The sequence below is a fragment of the Erpetoichthys calabaricus genome, chromosome 3, assembly GCF_900747795.2.
Source record: "Erpetoichthys calabaricus chromosome 3, fErpCal1.3, whole genome shotgun sequence".
Classification (NCBI taxonomy): domain Eukaryota; kingdom Metazoa; phylum Chordata; class Cladistia; order Polypteriformes; family Polypteridae; genus Erpetoichthys; species Erpetoichthys calabaricus.
Window position 1 is genome coordinate 104,584,665 of NC_041396.2, and position 19,500 is coordinate 104,604,164.

A 19,500-nucleotide genomic window follows, 5' to 3' on the forward strand; every position below is an offset into this window, starting at 1 on the left:
GTATGTTCTTTAAATACTGGATGGACCTCAGAATTACATGGAGAATCCGGTGAAGTGGAGAATGATGGAAGGAAACTCCCTTGCTCTTTTTCCTTTCTTTCTGCCTCCTTTTGCTCACACTCACATTTCCACTCTTTATCTGAGATCTTATCATCATGAGGGATGTCACCTGCCCATGCTATAAGGTTCTAATCAGATCTTGATATTACTTCCTTAACTTTTACCTTGGTTGTTTAAACTCCTTTAATCCCCTTCTTTCTCTGCTTTTCGCTTTAGCAGTGGGTGTTCTACATACTAGCACCTCACATTTTTCATGCCAGCTGATACATCTCTCAGTATTTAAACATTCAAGCATCATTCCATCTTCACTTTGAACCACTGTTATTTTCTTCCTCATACTGTTCCTCCTTATTACCAATAATACAAGATATCAAACCTCTTACAAAAATAGCTTTTTTTATACCTGATCTTCATTTTCCTGCTTTTAATTCTTCCTGCCCCCTTCCATTTTGTGGCACGCTCAGCTCAGCTTCTGCTTTCTCTACCTGCACTACAGGTTTCCATTTCCTAGCTTTAGCCTGCTTGATTTAATATGAATATAGACATTTCTGAGTCTACAATGCTAATCTAATACAATTTGCCAAATTTGCTATGGGTTGGCTTACTTTTGCCCCTCTAAGCTAATACCCCCACACATACCATTCCTATCCACAAAAGCATGCACTATGAATGATGCCTACACTTCCAGTAATTCCTTAGTACTGTATAGGACTCATTAAGATCGCATAAATTAAGGTACACATGGATGATGCCGGCACAGCTTATTACCCCACAGTAATCCAATTAGGAACTCACTACCACCAGTACTAACAAACATGTGTGTGTCCCCGTGATACACATGATGTCTCAACACTTTTTTGTTTCTATGCCATTTATTAACCAAACAATGTCTTATTTCCACCGCAGTTTAACACTGAGTCCTGCTGACTACACCAAGTATTTTGTCTTGGTAGAGTCCCATTTGACACTACTTTCCCCTTTTGTACTGTTTATTATGTAGACTTTATCAGAATGTCTCAAAACCCATAGACTGTTGATAAGGTATTGTACTTTATAACTTCTTCCCACCTTCCCTCCTTGATCTACTGTGTAACCTCAGACAATTACATACAGGAGTTAAGTTACAGATGTTAATAATGTATTATTGATGATATTCTTAAAATAATACTAATGAAGCAAAGTACATGTGAATATTTATTTATTATATTTATAATATTATTATTTTTAGTCAGTTTTCTTTATGACAGGCCACATTCTAGACTCAATATGTCTGCTGAGTTGTGCTCCTCATTGTGTTCTTTTCATGATCATGGTGGTGTGTGAGAGAAAGAGAGAAGGGGAGGGGTAAAGTGACCAACATTTTGCATCTGACCAGATCTTTAGGCAATAGGGTGTTGTGGTACAAAATGGCCTCTGATTCAAAACCAATCCAAAACAGCCATACTTCAGACCAATGGGTGCACAAACTGCCTTTTCACACCTGCCATCAAGTAGTAGATATAATTTGTTTAGCTGAATTTGACTTTTTTGAAAACAGAGGAAACTTTTTTCTACAGCAGGCATCACAGTCATTTCCTGGGCTTCTGCTTCATTACCTAGATATTTTAAAGTGATTGATTACTGGTACAAGTCAGATAGAGAAGATGCTTTGATGTACTAGTACAATTCAGGAAAAGAAGATGCTTTGATGTTACTTGCCCTGTCAGTGTCCTGTTTTTCAGTTCATCTTGTTTGTTTGAGCAAAAAAATAATGAAAACATAGGCATCTATTATTTTAAAAATTGCAGATCTGGCACACAAGCACACACAGGGACTAGATACAAGGGAATTGTTGGTCATATATTTGCAAGTGACACAACATCTCCTGTTACAGCTCAAAGTGCCTGGTTAAGAAAGTGGCTATCCTCTATGACATAAGCTGTGGACAACAAGCTTGTGTAGGTTAGGTAGTCGATTATGAGATCATAGGAGGGTTTCCTATAAAGGGATCCCTCTTAGTGCGAATGTTACGAGGTCCACTCCTGGTTTGTTCGAGAGCACTGTCTCTAACATGAGATGGGTATCCTGTATCAATGAAGAAACTCGTCATTCTGAGTGCTTCATTACAAGCCTAGATAGGAAGAAAAGAAACGCTCTTTCCCCCAGCCAATGAATGAGCCAGGCATGGCTTGATCCTCTTCTAATACCCATTGCAACTGCACTAACCTGTTAACAAAAGAGAAAATACAGATAGTCAGGACCAGTTCTGCTACTCTGATTAGGATGTTTATGGGAGGGTCCTGGAGTGGACATCTGTTGGATGCCTATATGAAGGCAATGAGAACTTCATCGCTGAGGAATGACTATACTGTATACTACAAGGTGAAATCCATGGTAAAGATAAAGCAGTCAGGACCATGAAACCTAAAGCTGGCAAACAAATAGAGAGCTTTGTTAGTATATTTTATGTATGAAGGGAGACAGTCAACCAGTGGTTTCTTAAGACTGTCAAGGAAAGTTGAAATATGAATAGCAGGACAGTTGCATGCCAAAATAATATATATAGTAGATTCAGAAAGTATTCAGAACCTTTCACTTTCTGCACATGTCATTCACATGGCTCCCAAGAGAAATGTCTTTAAAATATCAGGGGAATGTAGTAGACTGCCTAAGGTGGTAAAGTCTCTGTCTGGCTTTACTGATAACAGAATATGTATGTGTGGTCCATTAAATTACTCAGCACTATGAACCCCAATAGGTGGTAAAGCCTATTCAAGTAGTTGTATTCTATAACTGTCTACCAGTCTCTGACTGCAAATAAAACAAAATTTTCCCTCTCCTATTCACAAATTCTTTCAGCATTGTGATTTTTGATGGATGACTTGCATGCACAGTTCATTTCATTTTTGGCCACAGTATCTCGAAGGGATTCAGATCCAGACTTTGACTTGGTCATTCCTGAGCCCTTCATTTCAGCTAGTTCTTGATGGATTTACTTATATGTTTAGGGTAATTGTCATGTTTCAGATAAATTACAGTCTTCTGCAGATGGTCTCATGTTATGCTTGAACACCCTGTAGTACAATGGAGTATTCATAATGGATTGTATGAGTAAGATAGAATGCTGCCAACACACTGGTACCAGAAAGTAGCACCATAACATAGCATTTCCAACACCATGTTTTACAGCTGGTATCAGGCTCTTCTGGCCTTTATTTGTTATTTTGAAAACATGTGTTCTGGTACTGCGCCAAATCTTTTCTTTGTATGTCCAGAGTACATTGTTGCAGAAATCCTGGTCCTTTCCTAGGTTTTCACGGGCAAATTTTACTCATGCCTTGATTTTTCTTTCTGAACAGCATTTGTTTTCCACCTGCCACACCTCCCATGTAGATCTATTTTGTGCAGCATTTTTCTAAACTAGTATACTTTAACATTAACAGTGGCAAGATCCACTTATTGGCCTCATGATGAATTTCTTGGATTTTTAGAGACTTCTCTCAGCATCTTGTGTTCTGCTCTCAGGATGAACTTGATAACTTGACGGGGCTGTCCATGTTATATCTGTGATGTGACCAGACAAGTAAGTCCACTTCTCAAGCTGCAGATCCCAGACCCAAGAGGACAGGAGGTTCCATATGGATGAAGTTTTCAAAAATCTGGCTTGAACAAGCTGCCAGTTGTTTGAACTCTTCACTTGTAGATGATCTTATAGAGCTGTAGCACCCTCCTTCATACTAACTTCACACATATCTATTTTTTACTTTTACTGTAACCCTACATTTACAACAGACTGGAGAAACAAGGTAAATGACTTAGATTAAATGGATTAAGTAATTGGACAGAACTGGATTGGATTTGGCTATATCTATGTAAACAAATATGCTTGATTTTTTAACTTACTTTCAAAATGGAAATGAAATGAAAACCTGTTCTGCCAAGGGACAAAGACCCTGTTTTCCAGACACATAGGTTCCTCTGCCCCTGACAATCCAAATCCTGGACTATGATCAAACACTATACCAACATTGTCAGTAGACAATTTCGTAAATCCCTAGATTTAGTTTTACTTGTAATATCCCAGTGATGGCTGCAGTGACTTGGGGATCATCGGCAGTCACACGCTACAAAATTTATGGCTGTCTAGATTATATGTGTGACCTAACCTGGAAGTCCACTTTTCAAGCTGTAGATCCCAGGCATGAGAGGACAGAAAATTCCACCTGGATGCAGTTTCCACAACTCTGGAGTCTCCTCCCTGTCAAACCCAGGCATTCTGTCCCACTGGGGACTCTTCATAATAGACATGTTAAGCTGGCCTTTTGTGGAATAGGCCTTGAACTGATCCCTTTGACTGTTTAACTCAGCTAGCAAGACAAGAGTTGGATATTCTAATGTGGTAGCTCAGTCTGAGTGCGTATGGCTAGCACTAAATGGCCATCCTGTCCGTTCATAGATACCCAAGATCCTCTGTTGGCAGGCTTCCTGCTCTTTCAAGTCATTATTCCTCATTGCTCCTCTCTCTGGATTTCTGTCCCGAGAGGCAAAATCAGTAGACACGTTCAAGTTGTCCATGACATTCTCCATTGTCCTCTCGTGTTTTAGGCTTTCTGCCCAGGTCTTCCCTTCTCTTGCTCTCATGCTTATGTTATGAGCAGTGTCCAGGGTTGGTTCTTGATGCCCTCTGCTTGGCCTCAGCATCCCAGTAAATTAATAGTCTAGACTAATTCTAGATCCTGATGACTCCAAATCTGCTATCACACAGGATTCAGGTTCTTTCTCTTCTAATTGAGCCCCGATTTTACTTTCTTTTGTTTTATGTTCTTTTTATTTAAAAAAGAACTTATCAGGGTATGCTTCATGAAAAGGGGATATGAATAGATGGTTTGATTTCAGTATCTCAGAAGTATTTGCTTTTAGAAACTTTCCTAAGAAGTCTCAAACAATGTGCCCTGCTGCAGACTGCTCCATCAATTATTCATTCTGTTCTTCATTCTGACTTGCTGGCTTCTGACAATTCTCTCTTTAATAGCCCAAACCCTAATAAATAAATGAAGAGCTGTTAAAGTCGTGTGCCTGTCTAAATGTTTTAAATACTAAAGCACATGGAAAAAGAAGATGACTTAATTGAAGAGGGCAGTGTCTGCTAAGGGAAAAAAATGCAAAAACAGACGGGCTCTGACGGTCCATGCAGCTGTCCATAATCTCAGCCCGCATCATGTGGCATTCTCAACCACACTTTTTCCAGGTCAGTGTCCACTCACACAGACATACTCAGTCCAGTATGGGACCCTTTCATGGGTACACACACATTTGGTTCAGCTTAGGGCTCACTCACACATACCCACATATATCCAAGGTCAGTTTTGTGATCTCCAATTAAAGTAACACCTGTACATCTATGGTGATGTGGGAGAAAATCAAAGCAGACCCTAGGGGAGCATGCAGACTTCACATAGACAACAGAGGGGAGTGACATTTTCAACATAGGGCAATGCAGCAGCACTATCCACCATTGTTTTTCCATTCACCCATTATCCAACCCACTGAATCCGAACACAGGGTCACGGGGGTCTGCTGCAGCCAATCCCAGCCAACACAGGGCACAAGGCAGGAACCAATCCCGGGCAGGGTGCCAACCCACCGCAGGACACACACAAACACAACAAGCACACACTAGGGCCAATTTAGAATCGCCAATCCACCTAACCTGCATGTCTTTGGACTGTGGGAGGAAACCGGAGCGCCTGGAGAAAACCCATGCAGACACAGGGAGAACCCGGGAAGCGAACCCAGGTCCCCAGGTCTCCCAACTGCGAGGCAGCAGTGCTACCCACTGCGCCACTGTGCCGCCACCATAGTATTTTGAAACAGGATAATCAAATATTCATTCATTTACAAAACTTACTTATTCCAAAACAGAGTCACATGGAGGCAAAGTCCATTCTGGCAGCATTAGGTGACTGTCCATCATGGGAAACTCTGTGGCTAATTTAATTACCAATAAACTAGACATCTTCATGGGAGAAAATTCACAAAAAGAATTATGAAACACATAACAAGGAACCCTCACTTGGCAAGTGATGTGACGTTCATTATGTCTGTGTGGACGAAAAATGCACACTGAAAAGCAGACAGATAATATTTTCTCAATTCTCATTTATTTATTCATTTGGAGTCGCAGTAAGTAGAGATTCAAAAGAGTATAACCTATAGCCGCAAAGCTCAATTGAACCCCGAGCAAAAGCCAGGAGGGGTTTTTTATACTTCAGCATCTCATGATTAACAAGACAGAAAGAACATCCTTATCATAACAGCAAAGTTAAACAATATGTCTGTTGAGCTAAGCATTATCTGTGTTTTGGAAGCTAAGCACAGGAGAGACGCCTTTGCATAAACTACATGTCCAGTTCTGCAGCCTTGTGACCTTGTCCCTGAAACATTCACTCTGAGCAAAGGAAAAACAAGAAACAGCTTACATTTTATTCATAGTGGACACTATTTCTCCTGAAACCCTGGAATAACATATTTTTTGTTAATTCATAAGCCAAAGCGTCTCTCACTGGCAAGTTACAAAATAGTTTTACAAACACAAAGAAACACATAGTGCTGAGGAGAACATTCTTCTTCTACATTCCCCCCTTTTTTTTTTTTTTTTTTTTTTTCTTCTATGGGTTATACAGGAGTAACGCGGGAGAGAGTAGGAGAAGGGGAAGGAGTGGAAGGAAAGGAGGAAGAAATGGGAAGCATGCATTCTTCGTGTAACAGATAAGCTTTGGGCACGGAGGCAGTGAAATACTGGGACACAATAGATCTAATTAGGGGGACTATACAGCAGGCCACAAGCAACAGAATGATAAAAGCAACGGCAAGTGAAATAAAAACTGACCTAAGCCATTGGCCCCAGGATCCAAAAGTAGACATAAACCATTGATCCCAGGGGTTAGAAATGCCAGAATTTGTAGCTAATTCATTTGAAAGGGCAGTTAAACCTGTCAAAGCACGGGTGATTGATCCATCGGGAGCCGTATTATTAGGGATGTAAGTGCAGCACGCATCACCAAACATAGCACATACACCCCCCTTTTCAGCAAGGAGCATATCTAATGCTAATCGATTTTGCCAAGTCATAAGGGATGTTCTATCAAGCTGTTCATGTATCCCTTCAACAGCCTCTTTAGTAAAATTCAGGAAACGCTGTTGGTTGTAATATAAGTAATTAATCCAATCTACATTTTTATTTATTGTAATTTGGGGGAAAATAGACTCAAAGCCAGCAGCAACTTGATCTCGTGCTTTAAATTTATCAGGGACTCCGCGAGGGACACCAATGGAATCAAAGTAAACGCCAGGGCCGTGAAGAGAGAATGTGGAGGGGTCAACAGAGCGGGGTCGGCGACGTCGGCCAGAGCTGGACGACACGCGAGGAGAATTCAAAGGGAGGAGGCGGAAAGGCATAACAAGTTGGGTTAATGCGCATGTGCCAGTCCAAATAGGGGGAAGAATATCAAGTAATTTTAATGTACTGCACATCCACCAAATATCAGCACGCGGAGTGGACTGTGTCAACAGGAAAAGTGATAATGTAGAATTAAATGAGGTGGAATTAACCTGGAAAGTCTGGGAACAGAAGGAAGAAGGGATATGACCAACATCAATACCTCGGAAGGGGGAACTATAATTATTAGAGAAGCAGGTATAATTGCCTTCATGAGACTGGAACATCGGGGGAGTCATTTGAGGAGTGGGGGGGAAGAGGAGAGAAAGTGTGATGCAGTTAGAGTCTTTTGGTGTGGATGGAGAGGTAAAAAGGGCAAGGAGACAAGGAAGACCAACAGGGTCAGAAATATTAGAAAGAGGGAAAGGGACAGTAGCCAAATGTGGCCTGGCCGTAGCACAGGCGTAGCAATCAGATTGATTTACTTGCTTAGCTGAATATAATACCCACTGCAACCAACGGTTCTGATCGCCATAGCCAGTTTCAATTGAAAAGGTGGATGAAAGGGTGGAAATATTCATAATCTTAACCGAAGAAAAGTCTGAACCAGAAGTTGGGGAGACAGGTGTGTGTGCAGGAGAATGAGAGGTGTTAGTAACAGGATTGTCTTCTTAATTAGAAATCTCCCTAAAGGGTCAGTTCCAGATACATATGCCCCTAATATATAGGTTCCTGAGTCGTGTAGAGAGGGGCTCTTCAAAGTGATAATCAAGGGGTTACAATGGTTGTCGACACATTCATGAGAAGCATGTCCTTTTATGATAGAAAATCGATTTTTCAAACCGTACTTTTGGGCCTCAAAAGGCTGATAACCCCAGTCCTCAGGTCCAGTATTAGCAAAAACCCATTGCCAGGTGTCACAGTTACTTCCCCAATAATACCTGGAAACCGTCATACACACGTATTTGTCAGACCAGGTCCACTGGGCTTGTCGACCAGTCCCACAGTCGATAATAGAGCAAAAATCAACCTGCAGTGATGTGGTGATTCCTAGCGGGAAAGTCAAGGTGACCAGGGCAGTCGACAAGGGAATGGAAAAGCATAGGAGCGCAGCAATCAAGGGTGCCATCTCTTACAATGTGAGGCGTGAATCCAGGCGGGCAATCCTTCCACTTTGACTGCATGTGGTGTGGACAGAAGAACTTGGAACGGTCCTCTCCCCCTCGGCTGATGCCAATGTTTCCTCCGAGTGTCACGGACGAGGATCCAAGTGCCTAAGGGAATCGGCGTGTCTTTAGATGGAAGATTAGTCCTCCAGGCCTGGTTAACCTGCTCGTGGACTTCTTTCAGAGAAGCTCGGAGACCTGTAAGACAAGATAGAAGATCATTGTCCACAGTGTGCAGGTTAACATTTCCCATAACCATGCCCACAGGCATGGGTCGTCCGGTCAGAATTTCAAACGGCGACAGCCCTAATTGCCGGTGTGTTCTACCCCTCAATCCCATTAAGGCCAGAGGTAAAGCGTCCGGCCAGGATAAATTTGTCTGCTCACAGATTTTGGCTAATTTAGATTTTAGGGTGCCATTGCACCATTCCACAATGCCTCCACTCTGGGGGTGGTATTTGCAATAATGATGCACATTTATCTGGAGCCAGGTGGTAAGTTCATTTATAATGGAATTCACAAAATGAGTGCCATTATCAGTTTGTAATTTCTGTGGTATGCCCCACCTAGGAATAATTTCTTTGATTAAAGCTTTAGCTACAGTTTTAGCATCAGCGTGTTTAGCAGGAAAAGCTTCTACCCATCGGGAGAACACATCAACAATTACTAAACAAAAACGGTAACCTTTAGACGGAGTTAGTTCAATGAAATCCATTTGAAGGTGTTCAAACGGACCCATCGGATTAGGTGTAACGGCGGGACTTACCTGGGTGCCTTTCCCTACATTAAACTTTTGACATAATGCACAGCGCCTGCAGAACTGCTCTGCATATGTAGAGAAGCCTGCAGCTTCCCAGTGTTTTTCAACATCCTGAATCATGGCGTCCCTTCCAGCATGGTCTAGACCATGAGCGATTTTTGCCATACCTGGGAAAGAAGCCTTTGGGAGGAAAGGTTTGTTAGTTTGCCTATGGGTCCAGACTCCATCAGAGAGGGACCCTTCTTTGGACCATGTTCTTTTTTCTCTGTCCGTGGCTGCACTCTGTAAAGAAACAAGTTGATTATCAGGGTCCTGGTTATTTCTCTGTTGGAATAAAGAGATTGGTGTGTTATTATATGCAGCCTGTTTAGCAAAGTGATCAGCTAATTCGTTTCCTTTGCTGACAGGATCTTGTTTTCCTGTGTGAGCTTGACATTTAACGATCGCTAACTTTGATGGTTTAGTTATAGCTATTAAGAGGGATTCAATCAGTTTTTGATGTTGGATCGGTTTGCCAGCGCTGGTCTTAAATCCTCTTAATTTCCACAAGGCTCCATGATCATGGCAGACTCCAAAAGCATATCTGGAATCCGTATAGATTCTTATAATTTTCCCTTCGGACAACTGGCATGCTCGGGTGATAGCTATCAATTCAGCTGCCTGCGCGCTTAAATTTGATGAAATTTGGTTTGCTTCCAGCAGGTGGCCACCTTTCACTACTGCATAGCTGGTCGAGGGTGTTCCATTTTCCAATCGCAAAGAACATCCATCCACAAAAATTAATTCTCCAATATCTAACGGTGTTTCATGTAGATCTAGTCTAGGCTTTACAACTTTAGCTATTTCATCATGACAGTCATGTGGCTCTCCGTCTTCTTCAGTTGGAAGAAGAGTGGCTGGATTTAAGGTAGAGCATCTTTCAACAGTGACATTGGACAAAGTATAGAGTACATTTTGATAGTGTATTGCTCTTGCAGTTGTGAGATGTGAGGTTTTAGCCTGTACTAAAATAGAATGAACGGCGTGAGGTACCTTTACTGTTAGGGGGCTCATGAGCACAATATCCGTACTGGCCAGTACAGCTTCAGTTGTAGCAGCCACAGCCCTAAGGCAAGGTGGAAGAGCTGTAGCTACAGGATCCAATTTTTTCGAAAAATAGGCTATTGGCCTTTGTTTGTCTGCATGTAGTTGCGTTAAAACTGCATTCATAAATCCCCCCTTTTCGTCCACGAACAGAGTGAATGGACGAGAATAGTCAGGCAGACCCAATGCAGGCGCGGACAAAAGAGCACTCTTTAAAGTGCAGAAAGCTTTCTCAGCTTGCACAGTCCATTGTACCTGGCCATAAAGAGGTAGGCCAGGGGTGTTCGCCAAATTTTGTAACGGCTGTGCCAGTTCAGTGTAATTTAAAACCCATTGCCGGCAGTATCCAAAAATGCCCAATACAGACATAACCTGTTGTTTTGTGACAGGTCTGGGAAGCTTCTGAACGGTGTTAATGCGATCGCTAGAGAGCGCTCTGGTACCACAAGAAATGTCATGACCTAGATATCTTACAGTTGTTTGAATTAACTGCAGTTTTGCCTTAGAAATTTTATGGCCATTTTCTGCTAAAAAAAATAACAAGTTTTCAGTGTCACGGGCGCAGTCTTCTTTAGTCGAATTACATAAGAGTATATCATCTACATATTGTATCAATACACTGTCTCTTTCTGGCCAAAAGCCTTCTAAATTTTGAACAAGTGCTTGGCCATAAACACAAGGGGCTTCAGTATATCCCTGAGGCATGACGGTCCAGGTCCAGCGGCGGTTTTGAAAGGTAAAAGCAAACCAGAATTGAGAATCAGGGTGAACGGGAATAGAAAAGAAAGCGTTAGCAAGGTCAATAACAGAAAAGTACCGGGCAGACGGGGGTATCGTGGAAAGAATAGTTGAAGGATTAGGAACAATAGGTGTTCTAGGAAAAACCGCAGAGTTAACTTGGCGTAGATCTTGAACAAAACGCCATGAGCCATCAGCCTTTTTTACAGGTAAAATGGGGGAGTTGACCGGAGAGTATGTAATTGGAATAATCGCTCCTCGCCTCACGAGATCAGAATGTACAGCGGCAATGCCAGCCTCTGCCTCTGGGGACAAAGGATACTGGGCACGGTACGGGCGGAAGGAAGATTTCGGGTGAATCACCAGGGGCTCACAATGGGCTATCCTACCAAAATCATTCTTCCCTTGGGACCAAAGGGAGTCAGGGAGGGAAGAGAGCCAAGGGAGAGAGGTGGTTTGCAATGAAAAACAGAAACGGAAGGATGGCACAGCACACGATGTACTAAAAAATCAGTTTGAAGCACAACTTTTGTTATTAAATGATCCGAGGTATCAAAGATACCTGGAGCAACGTGCAGCCAGTCCGTTCTATTAAGACATTGCCCCACCCATTCCCCAATATCTACCCAGTGTGCAGTGCTAGATTTGGCCAGAGAAACATGGGGGACTGAACCACCTAGATAAAAAATGTTTTGTGAGCATGTGAGATGAACAGAGGCAGCAGCGTGTGCTGATGAAATAAAAATACAGGGAATGTGAAGGGTTTCGGGGCAGGTACCTGAAGAAAGGAAAGATTCTAGCCATGGGGTGTCCACCTCTGCAGGGAAATATTGGGCAGTACAATGGAGGGTGTCAGGGACCTGGAAGAAGGGAAATAAACAGGAGGGAACAGAGTGAAGGGCGTCGAGGAGGATGTTATGCGAGGAAACAGTCAAAGTCCAAGCTGCAAATGAGGGTTTGGGGCGGGGGGCGAGTTGGCACAGTAACTTGGGAGAGAAGCAGAAAAATCCCTGTGCTGTCATAGTAATGGATAGAGAAAATTTTGTCATGAGATCCCGTCCTAAGAGGTTAACTGGACAGAGCTGATTCAAAAGAAATCGGTGTGTCAATGTGGAACCACCGGAATGTAACTGAACTCGAAGAGGTTTTGACACCAGCAAAACATGCGGTTGTCCAGAAGCAGTGAGTACAGTCACAGTGTCGTTCGAGGCAGGGACCTCCGTTAGTGAAAGGGTGGAGCGCGTAGCTCCCGTGTCCACCAGAAAGATAATTTCAGTGCCATTTACTAACAGAGTCAATAATGGATCCATTTCAGAGTTGTGAGTGAGCAAAGGCAACTGAAGAAAGTGGCTGAGGGTCCCTGCGAATTCCTAGGAATAAGGAATGTCTTCAGGTGCAGGCAACGGAGGAGGGGGACGGCGTCCATGTGGACAATCACGGCGGAAATGTCCAAGTTCACCACAACTGTAACAGGCATAATGTGCAGCATTTGAATCTGGAGGGGGAGGTGGCCAAGAAGGCGATCCACTTGAGTTAGGTAGCATATATCCGCGACCTCGACCCCGTCCACGCCCTAGTCCCCGGAAAAATCCTCCTCGTCCCCGACCTCTGCCTGGGATGGCTCCACCTGTATAATAATTCATTTGTGCTGCAATCAGCTTAAGCTGTGTGTCTGACTCCTTTTGCTTTGTCTGCCGTTCGGCGTGCTCTGCATGTCGTTTCACTTTGTCGAAACTGGCACACTCCCAGCTAATACAAGAAGTGCGGACTTTATTCTGAATATCACTTCTCAGTCCTGAAACAAAAGGAGGAACTGAAGCTTTGATACGGTCGTCTGGATTGTCTAAACCAGAATGGTTCGTCATCAAATCCTGAACACGATGTGCCCATTCATCTACCGTTTCATCTTTTTTTTTCTGTTTTGCAGTGGAGATAAGGGACCAGTCAGTGGCCTTTTTATATTTTTCCTCAATCAGCGTTTTCACGCGCTCCCACTGAACAAGGAAAGCTTCGTCATTGTTTTGTCCTCGAGGCAATGCCTCATTCCATTGCCAGGGTACTCCGTTGTGCTGTCCCCGATTAACAGTGGCCCAAGTGGTGCCCAGTTTTCTTCGTAGCACCTGGGTCCACTCTGCGGCACTGGGTTTATACATATCATCTAGCCGCTGTAGCTGGTCCACGAATGTTAACCCACCAACAACTTTGGGATCAGGCAATTCAGAAACAACGTCTTTCAGCTCTTGAATATCCCAGTTATGCTGTATCAGTACAGTAGTGGGATTATTAGTTCCTGCAGGGATTGTAGGATCATGTCGTGGATTTGGAATCTCAATTAAAGGGCATGAAAATAGAGGGTAGGGGGTTTTAGAGGGTCTGAATGGGGATTGGAAGGATGGTGAGTGGATAAGGGTTCGACTTCTGGTGCGTTGTGAAACAGAAGATCTGGGATCATGAAACTCAACCCCCGCGCCCATTGTGTTACTTTTGTCATCCCCTGCATCAGTGTGTAAGGAAGGATCATAAATATATCCTTGATCAAAAAAGTCAAATCCCGAGGGATCGCTTTTTAATTCTAGAGCAGAGGGCGCTGGAGGAGGTGGGGGCTCCGGATGGCGTGTGGATGGTGCAGAAGCAAATACGGGAAATAACGGATCTTTTTTCTCGCTCTTTTTCCGCCTCTCATCCAGTTGTGGTCCTGAATCTGCTTGCACTTTCTGTAAAGCTATCAGTAATTCCTCTTTTTCTTTCCGTGTTTTAACTTCTGCAGCTAATAACTCATTTCGTTTCTGTATAGCCTCCAATGTGCGATCTTTAATTATTAGTTCCCATCTATCAAACATGTCCATTCGGTAGGGTCCTCCTTTGCAACAGCCCTGTGTATTTATGCACAATATCTTTCTAATTTCTTGTATTTCACATAGATTACACGTGCCTTCAATTGGCCATTTTCCACCGCTCTGTTTATTCCACCTCCTACATGCCTTTGTAAAATCCAACCCAGTTTTCTTTTCTATAAACTTTCTAGGGGACCCGCCCTTAAATCCCGCGGACATGCTTGGAGCCTGGTGATTCTCCGAAAACAATCCTTCTAACATTAAGTTTTGAGGACCCTGGGGGACCTGTTTGACTGGCGTGCCATTACAATTTCCCATAGTAAGCGGCAGGCCTTCAATAGAGAGCAACCCAATCCCCGATTATTTCTCGTTCCACTTGTCGTCCCCGGAATCAACCAGTTGACAAGTGCAAATCAACCTCCCCTCTTCAAATTTCACACGTACTCTAACTGCCCCTTTCACCCCTATTCCTTTTAATATAGGAACGTGCCACTCGGTCCTTTCTACTCGAATTCTTAAGGGATGACTTACTAGCATTCACACTGTGCCGTCACTCTCTATGAATCCCTAAAACCCTTCTAGGTCGATACGGTATAATTCTCTATTCTTTTAGCATGCTTTTTTATTTTTTATTCTCTTTTATTATTATTTTCTTTTTTCTTTTCCCCGTATACTTCTATTTCTTCCAGCACACCAGTCAAACCAACGGGAATCCCCCGAATCTACTCACCACGACTCCTTCTGCCTGCCTGGAAAAATCCCGTCCAGTTGCTTTTCGTTTCGGTCAGGAGGAGGTCAGCGACTCCCCACGCAGGAAAACGCCCAAGGTTGGCCAGTCCTAACTTTTACCGGAGCTGGTCCTCGATCCCGGAAATCGGTCCACTTGGACGAACCCGCCCAGGGAGTCGTCTGCCCGTCACCTGCCCCACGTTCGGGCGCCAAAAACTGTGGACGAAAAATGCACACTGAAAAGCAGACAGATAATATTTTCTCAATTCTCGTTTATTTATTCATTTGGAGTCGCAGTAAGTAGAGATTCAAAAGAGTATAACCTATAGCCGCAAAGCTCAATTGAACCCCGAGCAAAAGCCAGGAGGGGTTTTTTATACTTCAGCATCTCATGATTCATAAGACAGAAAGAACATCCTTATCATAACAGCAAAGTTAAACAATATGTCTGTTGAGCTAAGCATTATCTGTGTTTTGGAAGCTAAGCGCAGGAGAGACGCCTTTGCATAAACTACATGTCCAGTTCTGCAGCCTTGTGACCTTGTCCCTGAAACATTCACTCTGAGCAAAGGAAAAACAAGAAACAGCTTACATTTTATTCATAGTGGACACTATTTCTCCTGAACCCTGGAATAACATATTTTTTGTTAATTCATAAGCCAAAGCGTCTCTCACTGGCAAGTTACAAAATAGTTTTACAAACACAAAGAAACACATAGTGCTGAGGAGAACATTCTTCTTCTACATCTGTTATCCCAAAGGGCCTTGAGGACTGAACTTGATAACCCCCATCTATCTTCTTCTTGTTTCGGCTGCTCCCATTAGGGGTTGCCACAGTGGATCATCTTCTTCCATATCTTTCTGTCCTCTGCACCTTGTTCTGTTACACCCATCACCTGCATGTCCGCTCTCACCACATCCATAAACCTTCTCTTAGGCCTTCCTCTTTTTCTCTTGCCTGGCAGCTCTTTCCTTAGCATCCTTCTCCCAATATACTCAGCATCTCTCCTCTGCACACGTCCAAACCAACGCAATCTTGCCTCTCTAACTTTGTCTCCCAACCATCCAACTTGAGCTGACCTTCTAATGTACTCATTTCTAATCCTATAAATCCTTGTTACACCCAATGCAAATGTTAGCATCTTTAACTGCCACCTCCAGCTCTGTCACCTGCTTTCTGGTCAGTGCCACGATCTCCAACCCATATAACATAACTGGTCTCACTACCGTCCTGTAGACCTTCCCTTTCACTCTTGCTGATATCTGTCTGTCACAAATCACTCCTGACACTCTTCTCCACCCATTCCACCCTGCCTGCACTCTCTTTTTCACCTGTCTTCCACAATCCCCATTACTCTGTACTGTTGATCCCAAGTATTTAAACTCATCCACCTTCGCCAACTCTACTCCCTGCATCCTCACCATTCCACTGACCTCCCTCTCATTTACACACATGTATTCTGTCTTGTTCCTATTGACCTTCATTCCTCTCCTCTCTAGAGCATATCTCCACCTCTCCAGTGTCTCCGCTACCTGTTCCCTACTATCGCTACAGATCACAATGTCATCAGCAAACATCATAGAACACGGGGATTCCTGTCTAATCTCATCTGTCAACCTGTTCATCACCATTGCAAATAAGAAAGGGGCTCAGAGCCTGATGTAAATACCACCTCCATGTTGAATGCATCCGTCACTCCTACCGCAGACCTCACCACGGTCACACTTCCCTCGTACATATCCTGTACAACTCTTACATACTTCTCTGCCACTCCCGACTTCCTCATACAATACCACAACTCCTCTTGAGGCACCCTGTCATGTGCTTTCTCCAGGTCCACAAAGACGCAATGCAACTCCCTTCTGGCCTTCTCTATACTTCTCCATCAACACCCTCAGAGCAAACATTGCATCTGTGGTGCTCTTTCTTGGCATGAAATCATACTGCTGCTCACTAATCATCACCTCACTTCTTAACCTAGCTTCCTTTACTCTTTCCCATAACTCCATGCTGTGGCTCATCAATTTTATCCCCCTGTAGTTACTACAGTCCTGCACATCCCCCTTATTCTTAAATATCGGCATCAGTACACTTCTTCTCCACTCCTCAGGCATCCTCTCACTTTCCAAGATTCCATTAAACAATCTGGTTAAAAACTCCATTGCCATCTCTCCTAAACACCTCCATGCTTCCACAGGTATGTCACCTGGACCAATGGCTTTTCCATTCTTCATCCTCTTTATACCTGTCCTTACTTCCTCCTTGCTAATCCATTGCACTTCCTGATTCACTACACTACACTAGATCCAACCTCTTCTCTCTCTCGTTCTCTTCATTCATAAGCCTCTCAAAGTACTCTTTCCATCTGCTCAACACAATCTCCTCGCTTGTGAGTATGTTTCCATCTTTATCTTTTATTACCCTAACCTGCTGCACATCTTTCCCAGCTCGGTCCCTCTGTCTAGCCAATCGGTACAGGTCCTTTTCTCCCTGCTTAGTGTCCAACCTCTCATACAACTCATCATACACTTTTTGTTTAGCCTTCACCACCTCTCTCTTCACCTTGCACCTTATCTCCTTGTACTCTTGTGTACTTTCTGCATCTCTCTGACTATCCCACTTCTTCTTTGCCATCCTCTTCCTCTGTATACTCTCCTGTACTTCCCCATTCCACCACCAGATTTCCTTTTCCTCCATCCTCTGTCCAGATATCACACCAAACACCCTTCTTGTTGTTACCCTTACTACATCTGCTGCAGTTGCCCAGCTGTCTGGTAACTCTTTACTACCACCCAGTGCCTGTCTCACCTCCTCCCTAAACTCAACCTTGCAGTCTTCCTTTTTCAACTTCCTCTTCTTGATCTCCAACGTCATCCTACAGACCACCATCCTATGCTGCTTAACTACACTTTCCCCTGCCACTACTTTGCAGTCTTCAATCTCCTTCAGATTGATTCTTCTGCACAGGATGTAATCTACCTGTCTGCATCTTCCTCCACTCTTGTACGTCACCCTATGTTCCTCCCTCTTCTTAAAATACGTATTCATCACAGCCATGTCCATCCTTTTGGCAAAATCCACTATCTTCTGACCTTCTTCATTCCTAACAACATTCATCATCACACCTCCAATTTCCAGCTTCATAATCATTACTCTGACATTCCTTTCACCTCCAGAACACTCTTGACATACTGTTCCTTCAGAATAACCCCTACTCCACACTGATTTGTGCATCCCCTGTGGCTGGGTTCATGGAGCATCTATCTGCTACATAATAAAATGCTACTGTCTGTGTGTGTGAGTGTATGTGTCTTGTCCTTCCAAACAATTTGATTAGTCAGTTTAGCTTTGGTGTGATTGATCAGTTTCACTGTGATTGCTCAGTCCAACATTGATTAAGTCAGGAAGCACTTGGCAAGAGAGGTTGGCACACAATGATGCCAAGAAAAGCGTCAGAGTAACACTGTGAGTCGCCTTCAAACACAGGAACTATTCATAACACAGAGGGTAATGAGTGCCTGTCTAGCATTGGTAGCAGTCAAAAAGCAGACAAGAGGTGAGTAAAGTGCCTCAAAATGACAGTGTCTTAAAGACAGGATTTACAGTAAGGTGATCGAGAAAGGAAGCACTGGGAAAGAGAAGCTGAGACACAAGAAGATACAGAGGGAAGGGAAAGGAGGAATGCTGAGAATACATGTAAGGCAAGAGATATCAAATATTTTAAAATTTATTCTATTACCTGTTGTAGCTACTTTCTGATGAATGATTTTTTTTCCTTGGCATAAAGGCCTTATACAGGAATTCCAGGCCAAGTTAAAAATGAGGTGGGGTGAGTCCATAATCTGTCCTTGATGGGCATCAATAATCAAACCACTAATTTCTTCTCAGATACAGTATAACCCATAGACAAACTATTGTATAAGCCTTAATTCATGTTCAAAAGACAATAAGATTAAAAGTTGAGAATATTTTTATTACTTCACAAGATGACTTTCATGTTCTTTGTATGAACCTTGCATACAGAATCTTCAATCACATTCCGGTAGACATTAGTTCGGAGATGTGCTAGGAACAACTCTTAGGTTCCAGGAGGAAAATGTTAGGACTGCCAGGGCACTCACACCATACCTACATTACAGTAGCCCTGCTTACAGCAGATAATCAAATGATGATTTAATAGTATTTAATAATGTCCAGTCTATATGTTTGAGAAACTTTGAGAAAGCTTACAGCCAATGTAACCAGTAACAGATGGAGCCAGCCTAAAGAATGAGTCACTGTGCAGCACAAGCTACACCACAAGCTAAGAGGACAAACCTGCTTCTGGGTGATAAGGATCTTCTCTAGCTAAGTGGCAGATTAAGTGGTTCAGATTCCAGCAACCCGTGTTCATATCTCACTTCTGACCTCTGCTTGAGGTGCGACTAGAGAGAGCATGAGAGTGTTGCCAGAAGCAGTTCCTCACCAGTGACAACAAGTGAAGGTGAATGTGATTATGATACCAACCAGCTAACTACTATTTGTTAGTTTAAACAGTGGTATAAACAACAAAAGAAAGTTGATCGAGTGACATAGAGTGTCGGTGAAACTCAAAAACTGTAATTCACAAAGTCACACAGTGCCCAAAATAAAAAATAAGTTGTCAGATATCAAAGTCGCCGTGAAAAGGCGAGTCTTAGCCTACTGTCTGAGTGTCATATGGAAGTGTATTA

The 19,500-nt window shown here is 43.1% G+C and overlaps 1 protein-coding gene across 2 annotated transcripts in view; it reads right to left on the reverse strand.

Annotated features, from left to right (window-relative positions):
- LOC127527298 (uncharacterized) overlaps positions 1 to 17,863 on the reverse strand; it is a 214,429-nt gene extending 196,566 nt beyond the window's left edge. The window contains exon 1 of one of the 2 annotated variants that reach the window (XM_051925590.1): positions 17,100 to 17,863. In XM_051925590.1, coding sequence (XP_051781550.1) covers positions 17,100 to 17,851 — 752 coding nt within the window. In that variant the 5' untranslated portion in view covers positions 17,852 to 17,863. The remainder of the gene's footprint in view (positions 1 to 17,099) is intronic. The other variant, XM_051925591.1, reaches the window with a different exon arrangement.
- Between the last annotated feature and the right edge of the window lie 1,637 nt (positions 17,864 to 19,500).